The sequence below is a fragment of the Nakaseomyces bracarensis genome, assembly GCF_045282275.1.
Source record: "Nakaseomyces bracarensis strain CBM3 chromosome Unknown Scaff9_0, whole genome shotgun sequence".
Classification (NCBI taxonomy): Eukaryota; Fungi; Ascomycota; class Saccharomycetes; order Saccharomycetales; family Saccharomycetaceae; genus Nakaseomyces; species Nakaseomyces bracarensis.
The window spans coordinates 138,013-153,723 of NW_027263970.1; the positions used below are offsets into that span (position 1 = coordinate 138,013).

Sequence of the window (15,711 nt, forward strand, 5' to 3'; positions counted from 1 at the left end):
GGTAAGGTTTTTTATTTATTATAATTTGAAAATTAGCTATCGACTGACTATCGAAGCACAATGCTCATGTGAATAAAACTTTTATTGATACATGATTGCCCAGAGTCAGGTAGGTTTCTTGTTTGTAGTAACTGATATAATACTTTAATAAGTCTAATATTGGAGCCTTTTCACGGTGTTTGACTCAGCTGCGAGTTGAAAGTTTAGTGTATGAAACGGCGTCTTAATTAGGAAGATTAATTTTCATCAATTATTCTTGCTCCAGATGATTTATCAAAAAGGTGAGTTACTTACTAGCTAAACGTTTTAGGCATTAATTATTCCTTACACCGATTCTCTTCAGTATTAACAAACGAACTAGCTGATCATGATGTTCCGTTCTGTAGAATAATCGTCGCTAAATACATCGAATAGAAATTGAGAAATATATTTATTGAGAAAAAAAATAAATAATATTTTGAATAAATTTGATAAGAACTAATATGTCATACTTCTAGATATATACAATGTTGTCGAGAAGAATTTTTGCGTAGGTAAATTATTCACAGTTTTTTCATGAATGGTGAAGAAAAAATGTAATTTGATTAAGATCTTTTTGGCCATGTTGTGGTATCTCATTGATTAAAAAATAAAAATGTTATCATAAGCGTTTTTTGATAACAGAAAAAAAAAATAATCAATTAGCCATATAGTTTGTTTTTGTTACCCTTTAATTTAGACATTTAATTACTAAATGTGCAACCTTCTGGGGTGGTGAACTGGTATAGATAACCGGTAAAATCATTTGTAGTTGATCCATCAGGACCAATAAAGGAAAATTCTAGACCGGCAATCTTGTCCCTGTTAGTATAGAAGATTCTAATTGGATAGTACTTGTCTGAGTCTAGATCCAATTGAAGCTGGGTTTGACCTTGGTTGATAGGCCAGACAAACTGGAATTGTTGATCACCTACAGTTTCGTCGGTTACTGGAGGCATACAACATTCTAACTCAGTTGCATTACCAAAGTTAATGGATAGTAAATCATCACTAGTAGCTAAGAATGTATGGCTACCTGAGGATTTAGGTTTAAAGTAACCGAAAAGAACCATGGTGAAGTTAGTCATTGTAAACTTATCATCGTAATTGAAGTTGGATGGTAATGTCGATTCTTCTGGGACACATTCATATTTTGGAACGAACTTGACATCAAGAATACCAGTAACTCCGTCAGCCTTACCGAACATCCCACCTTGAGTCTTATAACCGGTCGTTCTAAAGTTTGGATCTTCCCAGTAGTCCATTTTCCAACATTGATCATTAACTAATGGGCCGTTTTGTGGACAGTAACCTTTTTGACCATCAAGTCCAATACCATCCTCACATGGAACTAATGGGTTTAGGTAGTGGTATTCCCATAGTTCCAATGAAAGGCCTTCCTTTTGGTTCACGGTCTTGTCAGTACATTCGTTTGGATTAACAGATGGTGATGGTGTAATAGTCGAAGATGTTTTTGTTGAAACAGATGGGGTAGCGGAGGAAGATGGTATGGAAGATGAAGCTGGAGTAGAGGAAGAAGTTGAGATTACTGGTGTAGCACATGTGCTAGCAATAGGATCGTAAAAGCCATCTCCACAATCAATGTGAGATTGTGTTGGACAAGGTACTTCAACAATGTAGGTGGTCTTTGTAACTGGTAAGGCAGCAGGATCAGTTTTAACTGTATCAAATTCCGTGCTGATAGTAGAAGTGTAATCAATACCACTCTTGCAAGTTGTAGTGTAGACGATTTCAGCAGGACATCCGCCAGCAGCATCGTCAATCCAATAAAAGTAATCAGTAAAGTCCTTGATTACAGTAGATTCCTGATCAGTAGTTAGAGAAATGTCGAGTGAGGCAACATTGTCTCTGTTGTTAAAGAAGAGTCTAATTGGATAATAGATATCTTCATTTAAGTATACAGTCAAGTTACTTCTGGTATTCTGATTATCCGGCCAAACAGAGAAAGCTTGGTAGTTACCAAAATCGTTAGCAGTAATTTCGTGTTTGCAACAATCGAAAGCATTGTCTGCACCAAAGTTAATGAAAACCAAATCATCACCCTTAAAAGAAAAACTATGTTCCCCAGTAGTCTTTGGTTTGAAGTAACCATATAAGATCATTGTGAAGTTAGTTAAAGTGAATTCATCTGGGTAGTTGTAACCTTGTGGCAAAGTACCCTTCTGTTGTAGACAGCTTCTGTCTGGGATGAAACTAAAGTCCAAAGTACCTTGAACGCCTTGAACCTTAGCAATCATGTTGTTTTTTTGGTAACCAGTACGTGGGAAATTGACGTCCAAGTAATCCAAACTCCAACAAGTCTCATACTTACCATCAATTGGGCATAGAGTTTGACCATCTGGACATAATTCGTATGGAGTAGCGTAGTCATACTCCCATAACTCCATAACCAAACCAGATTTGTGAGCAAATCTGTCAGCTGAACAACCTAATGGAAATGTATTGGGTAAGACTTGGGCGCCAACCTGATGGGCAGCCTGAAAGGCTAATAAAGCAGATGCGATGAGTTGATTTTTTCTCATTTGAACCGATGATTTTATTTAATTGGATATAACTTAAAAGATTAATTGAAATTTGCGAAAGGAATATTTTTATTTTCAATTATAAAAAACTATAGTCTTAATATAGTTCTTATTTTTTATGATACATATTGGTTTCTATTATATGTTCAATTTAAATTAATATAAGTGAAATAAATGCCGCAATGCTTTTGTAATTTATTCTTGATAGTAGGTTCCTGTATATAGGTAAACTTTCCTTTTTTCATAAATCCGTTATCTAATAATCTCAAGAAGACTTTATTGACATTTTAATTTCCAGGATTATTGCGCTTACTTGACAAATTTTGATAATGTTAGTTAAATGATCAAGTATAAGAAAAGTTGTCATGGTCTTACAATACACATGTAAATTGTTATAGAATTGCTTTTAAAGGGATAGTTCTGTAATACCATTGAATTCTAATGCAAGTTTCATAAGAGAAGGTTTGTAAAGGTAGTCTAGAATGGATACTCTAATGTAAGTAGGGGTCCACTATTTGTCTCTATTCGATAAAGAACGTATCAAAAGTATATTGGGGGGGATGCCACTATCTTACAGATGTGGTATCATATTATCAAAATCTACTAACCACAGCTGCGGGCTTAGTGAGACTGTTTGAATATCATATATTCTTTACAGAGAAACTGAAGTCAGGGTTTCATCCCTTAAAAAGTATACGTAATTGCTTATTTGGAATGTATGGAATTACGTCAAAAAAAAACACTAACTGCATTATTATTTCTGCATCTCGACATTTTTTGTTTCACTCCAAACTATTCACCACTAGGTAAATCTCTCTAGTTCGAGATATCGTTATTTCGACGTAGCTGGAACTTCAAGATAAAAAGAATAATCTAAAAATAACCTGCTTTTAGCTTATGCAGAGGCCCTTCCTAGTTTGAAAGAGGGCTGTTTTTGTGATGACCCTTAAGAGATATGATAATTAGGGTGAGTGGGTGGAATGGACAAAGATTAATTATGAAAAGGTATGTCTCATTGTTAGATCCGTACTTTAACCGGATAAAGTTTTCTACTATTGAATCTTCAAAGAGTTGCAAAAATATCGGAAATAATTAAAGTGGGGGGGATGGTTAACATTGGTTAAAAAAAAAAAAAAAAAGATCGCTTAGTTATTATTTGTATCATGCCTTAAAGATTTACTAACCTATGAAAACAGAGACGAAAGTCTTTAATTTCTTTTTTTAGTTCAAAAAAAATAGATCATACACTAAATAGGTATTTCTCCGCTACAAGAAGAAGGCTACTATTGTACATAACAAAAGATACTATAATGTCTCTCGAAGAAGTAATGATATGATAATAATTACTGCCTCTTCCATACTTTTCAATAACTATAGCAAATTGAGTTCCTACCTGCTTTTCTTCGTTAAATATGGCTCTTTTCTTTTTACATTAAAAAGGCACGATCAAAAACAAGAAAAGTCGTTAACATTTCTCGAGGATCAGCGCTCCTGCGGAAAGTTAACCGAAAAAATGAGACCACTATTGATTTGCGTAGTTCACAGTAATATTGATAAGGTACACTAATGCACATTAATCCCGCTAACGGTAAAGCAGAGGTAGGCTGCATCTGAGGAAACAAAATGTTCCCTATTCTTCAAGGATATCAGCCCATTTAACATTGTGAGGTCTGCAATGATTTTATACAGCTGACCCAGGTCGTGTGATAATTATGAAAATGGTTCGATGTGAGCCAAACAATGTTTCATTTGTGCTATAATACTTATAACTCTCTCTCTTTGATTGGCAGTGATTGTGTATTTTTATGCAGCACAGTTTACTTTGTAGTTATAGTCTTAATTACCCTTTTTCCTGAGAGAGGGCCCTACTAGAGGATCATAAATATTAAGTTTGTACGGAAAACGTATTATATTGTGCAAAATTTTGGAGCTCTAGTAGGCTTAAAAATTGTTGTGAATATATTTGCCTCCCATATAAGGGTGAAATTTTATATATCAACGTTCTGGACAATAGCTAATTCAACCAAAATACCCTTATTGCAGAAATGTAACAAATATTTTTATTCGCTGAGAAACGATATAGTTATCTTCTTTCAATATATAGAACTACTCTTTAGCGGATACAGAATGTGGGCTTTAACAATCAGCTGATGTAAGCTTTTATGATTTTTATGATATCAGTATAAATTTTGTATATCCATAGTTAATTGAGATAATGTCCCTCCTTTTCCGAAGTATTATTACTGGATACATTTACAAATTACTTTTTACAATCTCTTGAAAGGGTTGATTATAGAAATGGAAATAAAGTTTCATGGTTATTTCCGGAGGTATCTTTTTTCAAGTAACAGAAAAGCTCTGCACCAATAAATTCGTTCTTTCATGGTAAGAGTATCGTCATCATCACATATATCAGAAATATTGTACAACAATTAGGATAAAAAATTTTGTCAGGATATACTTGAGGTGGTTTCATATTAACTTCATAGTAAAAATTCAATATCTCTGTTATATTATTCCCAATAGTGGACTTGGTAATAATATTGACTGATTTTGTGGAAACAATACATGATTTTTAGCACTATGCCATACAAATAAAAAATTAACTACATCTTTTAATTTAGAGTAAACTCTAGCCATTAAACCAGCAACTTTATTTAAAAGTGCAGGACAATTTAGTTAGAATGTGTTATGAATAGCTGGTAGAATTTTTTGCTGGAAAAATTAAAGATCAGGAAATATTGATTTTAGACGCATATTCTTTATTTTATCTCAATCTTGATAAGTGTTCCTAATACTTGCCTTTTCAGTTTAATTTTTCGTTTAAAAATTAACCCTTTCTGGAGCAATATGTACTCAGCAGTCATTATATTTCCTGTTATATTTGAAGGCTTAAAATTACAGAGTGTTTGAAGAGAGAAGAATAATATGACTGGAATTTTAATGAATATGTCACTCATGTTTTGTGAATATTCAAACTAAAAGATGGAATTTAATATGTACTTGTTAACATTTTTCTAGATCATCTGTCCTTTTTTTCTGCAATGCTGTATTTTAAGGAGAAATGGCTCAGCAACGGCCTTAGATTTATTAATTACTTAATGGCATAGCAAGTGTCTACTAATTCTTGAACATATTGATTTAAAATAGTATTTTAACGTTTATTCGTCATAAAACTATTTGTTGATTTTGAAATCAAACTTCCATTTGCTGCTGGAGTCATGACATTTATCACATGACAACAAGTTTAATATGCGGTTTTAGCTCAGTTGGGAGAGCGCCAGACTGAAGAATTAACTTCGGTCAAATCTGTTATCTGGAGGTCCTGTGTTCGATCCACAGAAATCGCAATTATTTTTTTCTCTTCATTATCGCTTCGGTGCAGCAATTTGTTAGCAAGAGAAATAAGAAATTTTAATTTGAGTTTAACTGGAAATGATAAATACATTTAATGTTTAGTAAGAAATAATAAACAACAATATATTCATTAGATAAAACATATTTAGATACATTATTATAGTAGTTATTTAGACTAGAGCGTGGAATTCGGAGCGTTTCTTAGCTAGACCTTGAGAAACGATCTTTTCAATCTCATCTGGGTCAGATGTAATACCAGTCATGTTTTCATAGCCAGTTTCAGTAACAATAATGTCATCTTCAATACGAACACCACCAACATACATGTACTTCTTCAAAACTTCTTGATCAACTACCTCCACTCTTTCAGGGAACTTCTTCAAAAATTCCTCGATCAAGAATTCATTGAAATAACAACCAGGTTCATTGGTGATAACCATGTTTTTCTCCAACTTACGACGCAATCTTAAGAACTTGAAGTATGGATCCGGATCCTCGTAGTTTGGTCTACCGGCAGTATCGTGGACATCTAGACCCATGACATGACCTAAACCATGGGGGTAAAAGGCACAAGTGACTCTTCTTTCGAAAATCTCTTCTTCGGAGAACTCCTTTTTGAAGACGCCAAGTTTTAGGAGATGTTTGATCAATACCTTATGAGTCAAGATATGTAGATCATCCCATGAAGCCCCAGGTTTTATTTGCTCCATGGCCTGGCTCTGCATATCTAAGACAGCTTCATAGATCGCACGATGTTCCTTAGTAAATTTACCGTTGATTGGGAAACATCTAGTAACATCACTAGTATATTGCTTCCATTCGGCACCGGCATCAATCAAGATAGAGCTCTTACCAGCTAAATCTTCAGAGTTCTTAATGTAATGTAGGGTACCACAGGCTGGTCCAGAACAACAGATGGGGTCGTAACCAAGAGAGCGAGCACCTTGACGAAGAGCATGGTATGAGAATTCAGCTTCAATTTGAATTTCATTCAATTCGATTGGAAGTGCAGACATGACAGCCAAGTGACATTTGTCTGTAATTCTTGCAGCATTTCTCAAGACTTCTAGCTCATACCAGTCCTTAATGAGTCTAGCCTCATCAAGCGCAAAGAAGAAATCTTTGTCACCTGGAATTAGGTTGCTCTTCAATTTGTCGTTATGGACATTGTCCAAATCAGTTGTGAAGATTTTAAAGTTGGAGATATCTTCAAGCTGTTCATTCAAAACTTCGTCTAGCTGCTTCATGTGGAAGACCTCATCGACATCGCACATCTTTGCCACCTCTTCTAGAGACTGTGGCATACCACTCCAGATCACATCATCCCAGTCGATGTTTGGCAAAAACAAGCACAATTTATCCTTCTTGAAGTTATATAGCAAGGCAGAACCTGGGATATCACACCCGGACAAGTAGTAGAAGTATCTGTTTTGTCTGAAATCTCTGTCAGTGTCACAGTACTTCCAACCTTCGACCTCTTCACCAGCAATAAACACAGCAGCATCCTCAGACTTCAAATCACCTCTCTTCTCCAACAAGATGTCTCTGACTCTTTGCATGTGAGCCTTGGCAGGATACTTTTGACCCTTAAGAGTCTCTGGAACATCGTTTGGACCCATTTTTTCCTGGTTAAGTCTTTGTTTAATCGACACAATTATCGTTATTAAAAAACACTGTGAGTGCCTTCCCTTTCTAGCAACAAGAGCTTATTACACTATTTATATATACCCATTCAGAGCTACACTTGCAAAAATTTCGGTCATGACACATTTTTTATTATGGACTCCTACGCTATTTTCTAAGAACGGCTTTGACACATTTTTCCATCTGCTTTTTAATTGGGTCATCTCTTGGCTTTTATAATTTCAACAAAGCTGTCATTACTTAATATACAAGGTGTATGGACATTTCCTAGGTTGTTACTAGTATAACTATAGACTCTAAATGGGAGGGGTCGATGACGGATAGACGATATTTAAGCACATCCCATTGCTACGCTCGCATTGAGCCACTGTATCTGATACTCTTTCAGATAATATTGATAATTGGACTCCAATTTAAGTAAACTAGGTGTATATATAAATAGATAGTGAAGTAGTGCCTTGTGATAGCTCATTGTCCCGTTAAACATATTTGGGCTAAGTTACCTTTACACGGGTCCGTCACACCTCACACTCCGGGTGTCACATAAACAAATTATATAAAGTAAGGAAAACCTAAAGGTACATTGTAGGGGATATATTAATGTGGGGGTTAGAGACTGTCTACTTGTTTTCTTTTTTTTTGTATTGAAGTAACAGTTATCTAAAAATTATAAAAGCTTTTTCTTCTATGACAGACGAGCTTCAGCTATGAATCAACAACAACAGCAACAACAACAGGTTTCAGAAGGATCGAGGACAGTTAGTCTCGAGCAATTTCCAAGGGTACTGCAGTTACGAGCGGATTCGAGCACTGAGCCACAGGTACGTGAGCCTAGTGCACGGCATAATGTAAGATGGGAAGACGATGTGGTAGATAATGAGAATATGAACAAGAAGAAGACAAAAATCTGTTGTATATTCCACCCTGCTCAGGAGGAAGATGACGAGATGATGTGTCCATCAGATCATGAACACTCTTCCTCTTCCTCTTCCTCCTCCTCTTCTTCTTCCGATGAGGACGATGAAGATAAATACAATTTTGAACAAAGAAGGCAGAGGAGGATAGAAAGGCGTCGCAAGAAACTAACTGAGAAACGCCCAGCTAGTCCTAACGCATATGAAATCCAACCAGACTACAGTGAGTATAGAAATCGGATGAACAGAGGTAGTTGAGTATAAAGATCGACCAACCCAGTCTTTCCTATTAGACACTTATTATTCTGTTTGTTTAAATTATTGTTTTTTTTGTCATTATCGTTTATCTGTTATTTATATATACATTGATTAATTTGCATACTTGAAAATAATTATATTATTATTGCATCTTAATTGAGGCTTTATTAGTTTTGTTTTCTACGTTTTTTTAAATTCACACTGGTCAAAATATAGATGTATATGGATGTGGTTAAAGATTATGCATAATAATCGAATGATTAAATATTTGTATCTATTAAAGCATTATTTACTTATATCAAATTTGTTTAACAGAGCGTAGGTGTCTCTCTGCATTCTAAATTGTATTAGACCTGAGTATACCATCAAGCACTTTGCGATCGAAAAGAGTTCGGAATACTTCTCTGAACCCTCATCATATTGGGTGGCCAGGTTTGCTATTGAAACCATCGCAAATAATAGTAGATTAGGAATACATCTTGAAATATTTTCATTCAGCAATGGGTATTCGCTTGCAACATCCCTTGCTGTATTTTCGTCTGAATGTGGCAAAATATTTAAAGTGAAAATTTTATCCAGCGTCAAATCCCAAGCGCCACTCATAAATAATGATTTTATCTGTAAAATATCCAAGAGCTTTCTACACACACCAACTTCCTGTTCTACTTGAGATTGCGAACAGGAAATATATCTAGGCAATAGTCTTTCTGCAACAAGAACTGGGTTCACCTCACTTTTATCTTCTAATACAAATATATTTTGATTATAAGGAGTCGTACTGATCAACTCGCAAATTTGTTTGTTTAAGATTGCAAAAAGGTAATCCGGTTTTTCTAGTATTTGGTATAATAAAACACTATCGTAGTCTCTTCCATCCTCAGTAGATTGTTTCACTGCAACTTCCGCTATATGTGTCAAAAATTCTTCTTTTGAAGATGAATCCACTAACGGGTATAATCTTTCAATAGTACCAATAATTTTGGTTCCATCAGCATTTATTTTGCCAAGTAAAAATGTAAACTCTCTTGTATCTAATGTCAAACTTTCTAGACAACTCTTACAGTATTCCTTATCTATGTGCTCATCTAAAACTAGTAATGTTAGATATTCTGCAGCAATTTTTGGGTCAGAAAGTTTGAACGCTTCGACATAATCAACTAATAAATTGCTGAAGTTGAAGCTCACCCCATTCTCTGAAGAAATTAAGTATCCTGATTTTGTGCTACTGAGAACAGCAGGACCTGTACTTGTTGTTTTGAGTAACTTCATAATACATAAGCATATTGCTAAATGTACAGTATCAATGGGCGATATCGTAAATGCATAATCAACAGCATATTCATATAGACCAACTAAAATCAGAACTTTCAAATAAGAATTAGAGAATCTCTTTGCACCATAAGATATAATTAATGACTGGAATTCAGCTAATGGGTACTCTAAAGCTTTATCCCCAGTATTGTTTTGATCAGTAATCAGTGAGAGATGTAACCATATCCAATCCTCTATGCTAAATGTAACATTTGTGAAGTTTTTACGTGATACATCACATTTACCTATGATTTTATAAACTGCCATCCTGAATGGATCTCCATCTATACTGGTCTTTATATGCTGGTTATATTCGGAGTTAATTTTTAATCCAAACTCACCGGTCAATTGTCCATTGCCACTCGATTGGTAAGCCTTTAAATATGTGATAATTGGTTGTTCAATTTTCTTCAAATTATTTCTAAAACTAGAAAGGTATTCAACACACTCATCGACCTTACCTGCTCTCAATAGGTAAAAAGAAATCATCCAAATAGGCTCATCATCTACTGTAAATAAATTATCTACTTTCCATTTACCATTAACTGTTTTTAACTTTTTATTAACAAACAATTTAATTCTAGAAAGGAATGTATTATCAGTTGGTTGAGCTGAGTTTTTATCCACCAATTCATTTACAAAATTCATGAACTCGGATTCCAAAAACTTTAATCCATGGTAAGCATAATTATTATCATATTCCGAATTGAATGATAAAAAGGCCCAGGCATCGGCAAATTGTGAGGTACTTGAATCTTGCTGGCCTTCATATTGCGATAGTTCAAAAAACTTTGAAAGTACACGATGAACATCAGGGAGACCATCAAGCCTCTCATTATTAAACTTGTGTATAGTTTTAGCATATTCCTCAAACTTTAGCCTATTATCATAATTACTGTTAATATTAAATTTCTGAACGTGGTCAGCATATTTTGTCTCATTTGTATCTTGAAAACCAACAGCTTGTTTCATATGTTGATGATTGATCGATTTTCTTCTAAGCAATTGCTTTTTGAAATTACTTTCAATTGTGGGCCTTTTTTCATCCCAATCAAGGTTCAATGATTTATTAAGTTGATTGTCGAAATCATTTGCAGCATATACTAGCTGCTTTTCAATGGCTGATAATATGTCCTCATCCTTGTTTGGCCCGGTAGAACCGTTTAATTCACCATTGTTTTCGAAGTTGACATTACGAGAAGACACGCCTTTCTTTTCTAGTGTAGAAACTACAGATTTCATGTCTTCCAATACTAATCCATCACCGGCCAATAGATAATAGGCTCCCGTGTGGTTAGTGGTAGCTTGTTTCTTCTTTCTCAAGTCCGCAGCTCTCTTCTTAACTTCATGAAGATTCAATTGAATTGATCCTAATTCTGATGAATTGCTAGGCAAATTTTTGGCTGATTCAACCAGATTGCTCATCAACTGGCTTGTCACATGAGCACCAGTCTCTGTTTCGAATAGTGCACGCTTCTTTGATAACTCAGACATAATAGAATGTACCAAGTGCTTTAGTTAATTGCTGTGTTTATTTTAATAATATGGATGTCTTCAGTAAACGGTATTTATCTGAACACTCCATTTACTTACGATGCCTGTGAATATAATTTGTACTGACAAAGGATCAAAGCAAAAAAAATATCATTGTATCTCATAACATACGAAGTGTTAAATGGCACTTCAAAGTGGTATATAAGTTCTTTCTATTGTACAGCGTATATAAGTGTATGTAGTTAAATTACGATAATTAAACAGATGCATAAAACAATTCCGTATTGGACCTTTTGAAACAGTCGTCAGTTTAGTAACAGCATAATATATGTGTGAAGAAACCCTTGATCTCTTAAAACCTTCAGTTACATGCAATCCAGAACTCTGTTTTTTTGGATTATGTATCAATTGATATGAATGCTTTATATTAAAATGTTTATTCTTTAAGCGAACGAAACAGATTTCTTCTTTTTCTTAGCAGGTTCAGACTCATTCGATGCATGCTGAGCTTCTTTTTCCATATCTCTCTTAGTCTTTCTACGTAGTGATCTTGCGACAGATGATTTTTTCCTTATTTCACCTTTCTTTTCTTCAAGTTTATTTAATTTTTCTGCTTCCTTCCTTTCAATCTCTTGTCTTTTTAGTTCACGGATTTCTTCCAGTCTTCTATCCTTTTCTAATTTACTTTCAGTGATGTCGTCATACTTATCACCAATGGTTTTGATTAAACGAAGTAATGTTAAATTATCATGATCATCAATGAACTTCTTCCCTTTCTTACCTCTTTTTATTTTAACACCTGGGTTGATAGCCTTATTCAATGATGGGATCCCAAGATCTTTTTCAGAATATGTAGTTGACTTCTTCTTCTTACCATAAAGTCTAGCCTTTTCATTATCCTTCTTTACTTGTAACTTGCTTGCTTTTCTTTGTGCTGATTTTTCTGTCATATGAGGAACATTGGCCAACTGGTTTCTAGCTTGACTATCTTGAAAAACCTCAGGTGTAACTTCTCTTCTCATGGAAGGTTTCTTTGCACCGTTCTTTTTAACAACCATCTTTGATATCTTCAATTTTGAATAGCTGCTTTTGTTATATTATCAAGTTAATAGTCTAGTTTATATTAAACTACTTATACATTAAAGCATTCCATTTTTTAAATTCGATGCTCATCGCAAAAACTTTTTTTTTTTTACTTCGGTAAAGAAAAAAAAATTTTACTACTGAAAAATAGCATCTTTTTCAAAATTATTATCGCTCTTCGGAAACCATAGCCAACATAACTTTTACCTTGGTTATTTCAAATAAATAATCATATAAAGTTTGTCTAACTTATGATTATTTTTGAATATTAATCACATGATAGTTGCACAGATAATATTTTATATATTTCAAGTTCAAAATTTAAATCCTAATTACAGTCACCAATATTTGTTGGTGTCTGTACTATACATTGATGATATTATTAATTTAACTACCTTTTTAATTCTGAACCAATTAATTTCAGCGGTTTCAAGAATGCAGCTATGTTATGTTATGGGTTAATAGTTATGGGTACTTAAAGCAATAAAATCCAATTAACTTTATTGTAGAGGAAATGCTATTTACCAATCACCCATGTAATAGTTTGTAATGTTTATTACATAGTCTATAATAGCTTTGTCATGTTTATTACATAGTCTATAATAGCTTTGTCTTTTTTTTACTGAGTAATACATATTGCTATAGATCATGAAAACTTTATGTATATAATCTGATGATCAGCTGTAACAGAGTTCAATAAAAGCAAAAATTTACAAAGATATTTAATTTTGACTTTTATCCCGACCGAGTCTTTTAACTTTTGAAATGAATGTATATATCGTATCCTTACATTTAATATGCTTTATTATGTTACAAAAATAGCACAGAAAAAAAAAGGACTTTTCACTGTAATACATAACCTTAACACCAAATAATCTTGATCTCCACATAACGGTTCCTTTTCGTTATTATGGTTAATATAATAGATTTACGAGATGAAGTGTTAGAATCGTTAAAAGGTCATATCAATGATAATTATAGAATTTTAGTAGTTATTGTTGGACCCCCGGGATCCGGAAAATCCACTGTTGCTGAAAGGTTGAAAGATTCTATTAACGATTATTATGATAACTATTGTAATGTATCAAAGCATGCCTACTTAAAGTGTCAAAAGGATGATAAGGATGGATTGGCCCTGTTGGAATCTATTCCTGACATTAGTGAAGATACATACAATAACTTGTGTGTAACAGACGGGAAAGTTCTAACTGAAAATGTCGAGAACTATGAGTACAAACCACTCAAGCATAGGGAAAGTGATGCGAGCTATACCATTATTGGTCGAGGAGGCTTATCAAATTCTATAAGAGTGTCCAAATCTACCGTTGACGATCCTAAATCTGGCGATGAAGCTGTAAAAATCGCCGAAATCTTGCCAATGGATGGCTTTCATATATCTAGACATGGTTTGGATAAATATAGGGATCCAAAACAAGCACATTTAAGAAGAGGGTCTCCCCCTACATTTGACAGCAACAATTTCCTCCAATTATGCCAAATAATGGTTGACACTTGTAACATAAAACCAAAGAATGATGTTATTAATTCCAATAACTACTTGGATATATTATCCTCATCCTTTTCTACAGGTGTTCCTACAGTTGAAGTTCCTGGGTTTGATCATAGCTTGAAGGATCCAACTACGAACCAATATAAAATTGACTATCGTACAAGAATTGTGATATTGGAAGGTTTATATCTATTACATAACGAGGAAAATTGGGCAAAAATCCATGAAGTATTACATAAAACTGATGCAATATTGATGTATCGCATAGATATTGAAGAGGAGAAAATTCAGGATAGAGTTGCAAAGAGACATTTGAAATCCGGTCTAGTAGAAAACTTAGAACAAGGTATTCAAAAATTTCAAATGAATGATCTCCTCAATGCGAGAAATATTAAAGCTAACTTTATTGAGGATGATCAGATTAGAAATATAAGAAATGATTGATATTTTAATTCTTTGTTATGATATTGACATTTGAAATATGTAGGTACAGTTAAATTGGCTATTTTCATATTTCATATATACTTTTTTTTATGATTTGTAATTCATTTTCTACAAATACTTAAGTTCAGAAACTGTAAAAAACTAATTATCGATAAAATATTATTTTGCCAACATTAAAGTAACCATAATCAAGAGTCAAAGTGGCAAGGTATTCAAGACTTTGGAGAAACTAGCTAACGTACAATATAAAGGGAGTAGTTATGGACGCCCAACCTACGCAACAGCAGCTTTACATGACTCCACAGTCTGAAAATTTATCGTATTTATATGAGTTAATGGATATGTTGATGTTACAGCTGAAGCAGAACCATATAGAGAAGAATAAGATTTTATCTAATGTTGACAAGTTAACATTGAAGGTGAACAATGATAACTCCACTTCGTTGAAAGACGACTATAAGGGATGTATGAATACCTTTGATATATTCCTAAAAGGACAACGTAAAGCCAATGACTTCAAGAATGTAGACAATCGAGAGGACATAAAGAATATTCTCTTAGAACAAAATGCTGCCCTAAAGAAAAAGTATAATGAAACGGAATCAATTACACTTGAGAATTATGAAATACTAAAATATCATGAGAAAAGTTTACACGAGGTAATTAGTTATTTAAGGGCCGACATACTACGAGATCATAGAGAGATGTTAAAAGTAATAAAAGAGAAATTCAATGAGGAGCTAGTACCATTAGAAGATTCTGAGTTTGAAAGTTACATTGAGAGCATCGAGGAAACTCAAAAACTGATGGATATCTCCAAAATATACCGTATGCTTTTGAAATGGACGACCAAACAGTAGCTATCATAAGAAGTTTTTACTTTCGAAAATACTTGAAGAGTATAATATATTACCATTTTTGGCAATATAAGGGTTATTCAATTATTTGCATCAGAATCTAGAGAGATTCCTCAAAAAAATTAAGCTGAGTACCATGCCTTATCTCTATATTGATTGTCTAGTTATATCAAGAACCACCTGTAGTTATTTTGTTTGTTTACTAAAATATAACAAATTAGTAGCTTAAAAAGCACATCTGCAGGATTAGAATATTTTTGTGTCGTCGCTATTATTCT

At 33.8% G+C, this 15,711-nt stretch overlaps 7 protein-coding genes across 7 annotated transcripts; 3 read left to right on the forward strand and 4 right to left on the reverse strand.

Moving 5' to 3' along the window:
- Positions 1-722: 722 nt before the first annotated feature.
- Positions 723-2,561, reverse strand: RNJ42_02313 (uncharacterized protein; the record flags this gene model as incomplete). The annotated part of the gene is made up of 1 exon (XM_071052478.1): positions 723-2,561. The coding sequence occupies one exon, from the start codon at positions 2,559-2,561 to the stop codon at positions 723-725; it is 1,839 nt and encodes a 612-aa protein (XP_070906325.1).
- A 3,527-nt stretch (positions 2,562-6,088) lies between these two features.
- RNJ42_02314 (aminopeptidase P family protein) lies at positions 6,089-7,537 on the reverse strand (the record flags this gene model as incomplete). Its single annotated transcript, XM_071052479.1, has 1 exon — positions 6,089-7,537. One exon carries the CDS (start codon positions 7,535-7,537, stop codon positions 6,089-6,091), a length of 1,449 nt encoding a protein of 482 aa, XP_070906326.1.
- A 732-nt stretch (positions 7,538-8,269) lies between these two features.
- YPI1 (type 1 protein phosphatase-activating protein YPI1) lies at positions 8,270-8,734 on the forward strand (the record flags this gene model as incomplete). Its single annotated transcript, XM_071052480.1, has 1 exon — positions 8,270-8,734. One exon carries the CDS (start codon positions 8,270-8,272, stop codon positions 8,732-8,734), a length of 465 nt encoding a protein of 154 aa, XP_070906327.1.
- A 285-nt stretch (positions 8,735-9,019) lies between these two features.
- Positions 9,020-11,539, reverse strand: RNJ42_02316 (Nucleoporin NIC96; the record flags this gene model as incomplete). The annotated part of the gene is made up of 1 exon (XM_071052481.1): positions 9,020-11,539. The coding sequence occupies one exon, from the start codon at positions 11,537-11,539 to the stop codon at positions 9,020-9,022; it is 2,520 nt and encodes an 839-aa protein (XP_070906328.1).
- Positions 11,540-11,982: 443 nt separating this feature from the next.
- On the reverse strand, positions 11,983-12,597 carry LOC1 (Loc1p; the record flags this gene model as incomplete). Its single annotated transcript, XM_071052482.1, has 1 exon — positions 11,983-12,597. One exon carries the CDS (start codon positions 12,595-12,597, stop codon positions 11,983-11,985), a length of 615 nt encoding a protein of 204 aa, XP_070906329.1.
- Positions 12,598-13,532: 935 nt separating this feature from the next.
- On the forward strand, positions 13,533-14,576 carry YFH7 (Yfh7p; the record flags this gene model as incomplete). Its single annotated transcript, XM_071052483.1, has 1 exon — positions 13,533-14,576. The coding sequence occupies one exon, from the start codon at positions 13,533-13,535 to the stop codon at positions 14,574-14,576; it is 1,044 nt and encodes a 347-aa protein (XP_070906330.1).
- A 260-nt stretch (positions 14,577-14,836) lies between these two features.
- FAR7 (Far7p) lies at positions 14,837-15,436 on the forward strand (the record flags this gene model as incomplete). Its single annotated transcript, XM_071052484.1, has 1 exon — positions 14,837-15,436. The coding sequence occupies one exon, from the start codon at positions 14,837-14,839 to the stop codon at positions 15,434-15,436; it is 600 nt and encodes a 199-aa protein (XP_070906331.1).
- Between the last annotated feature and the right edge of the window lie 275 nt (positions 15,437-15,711).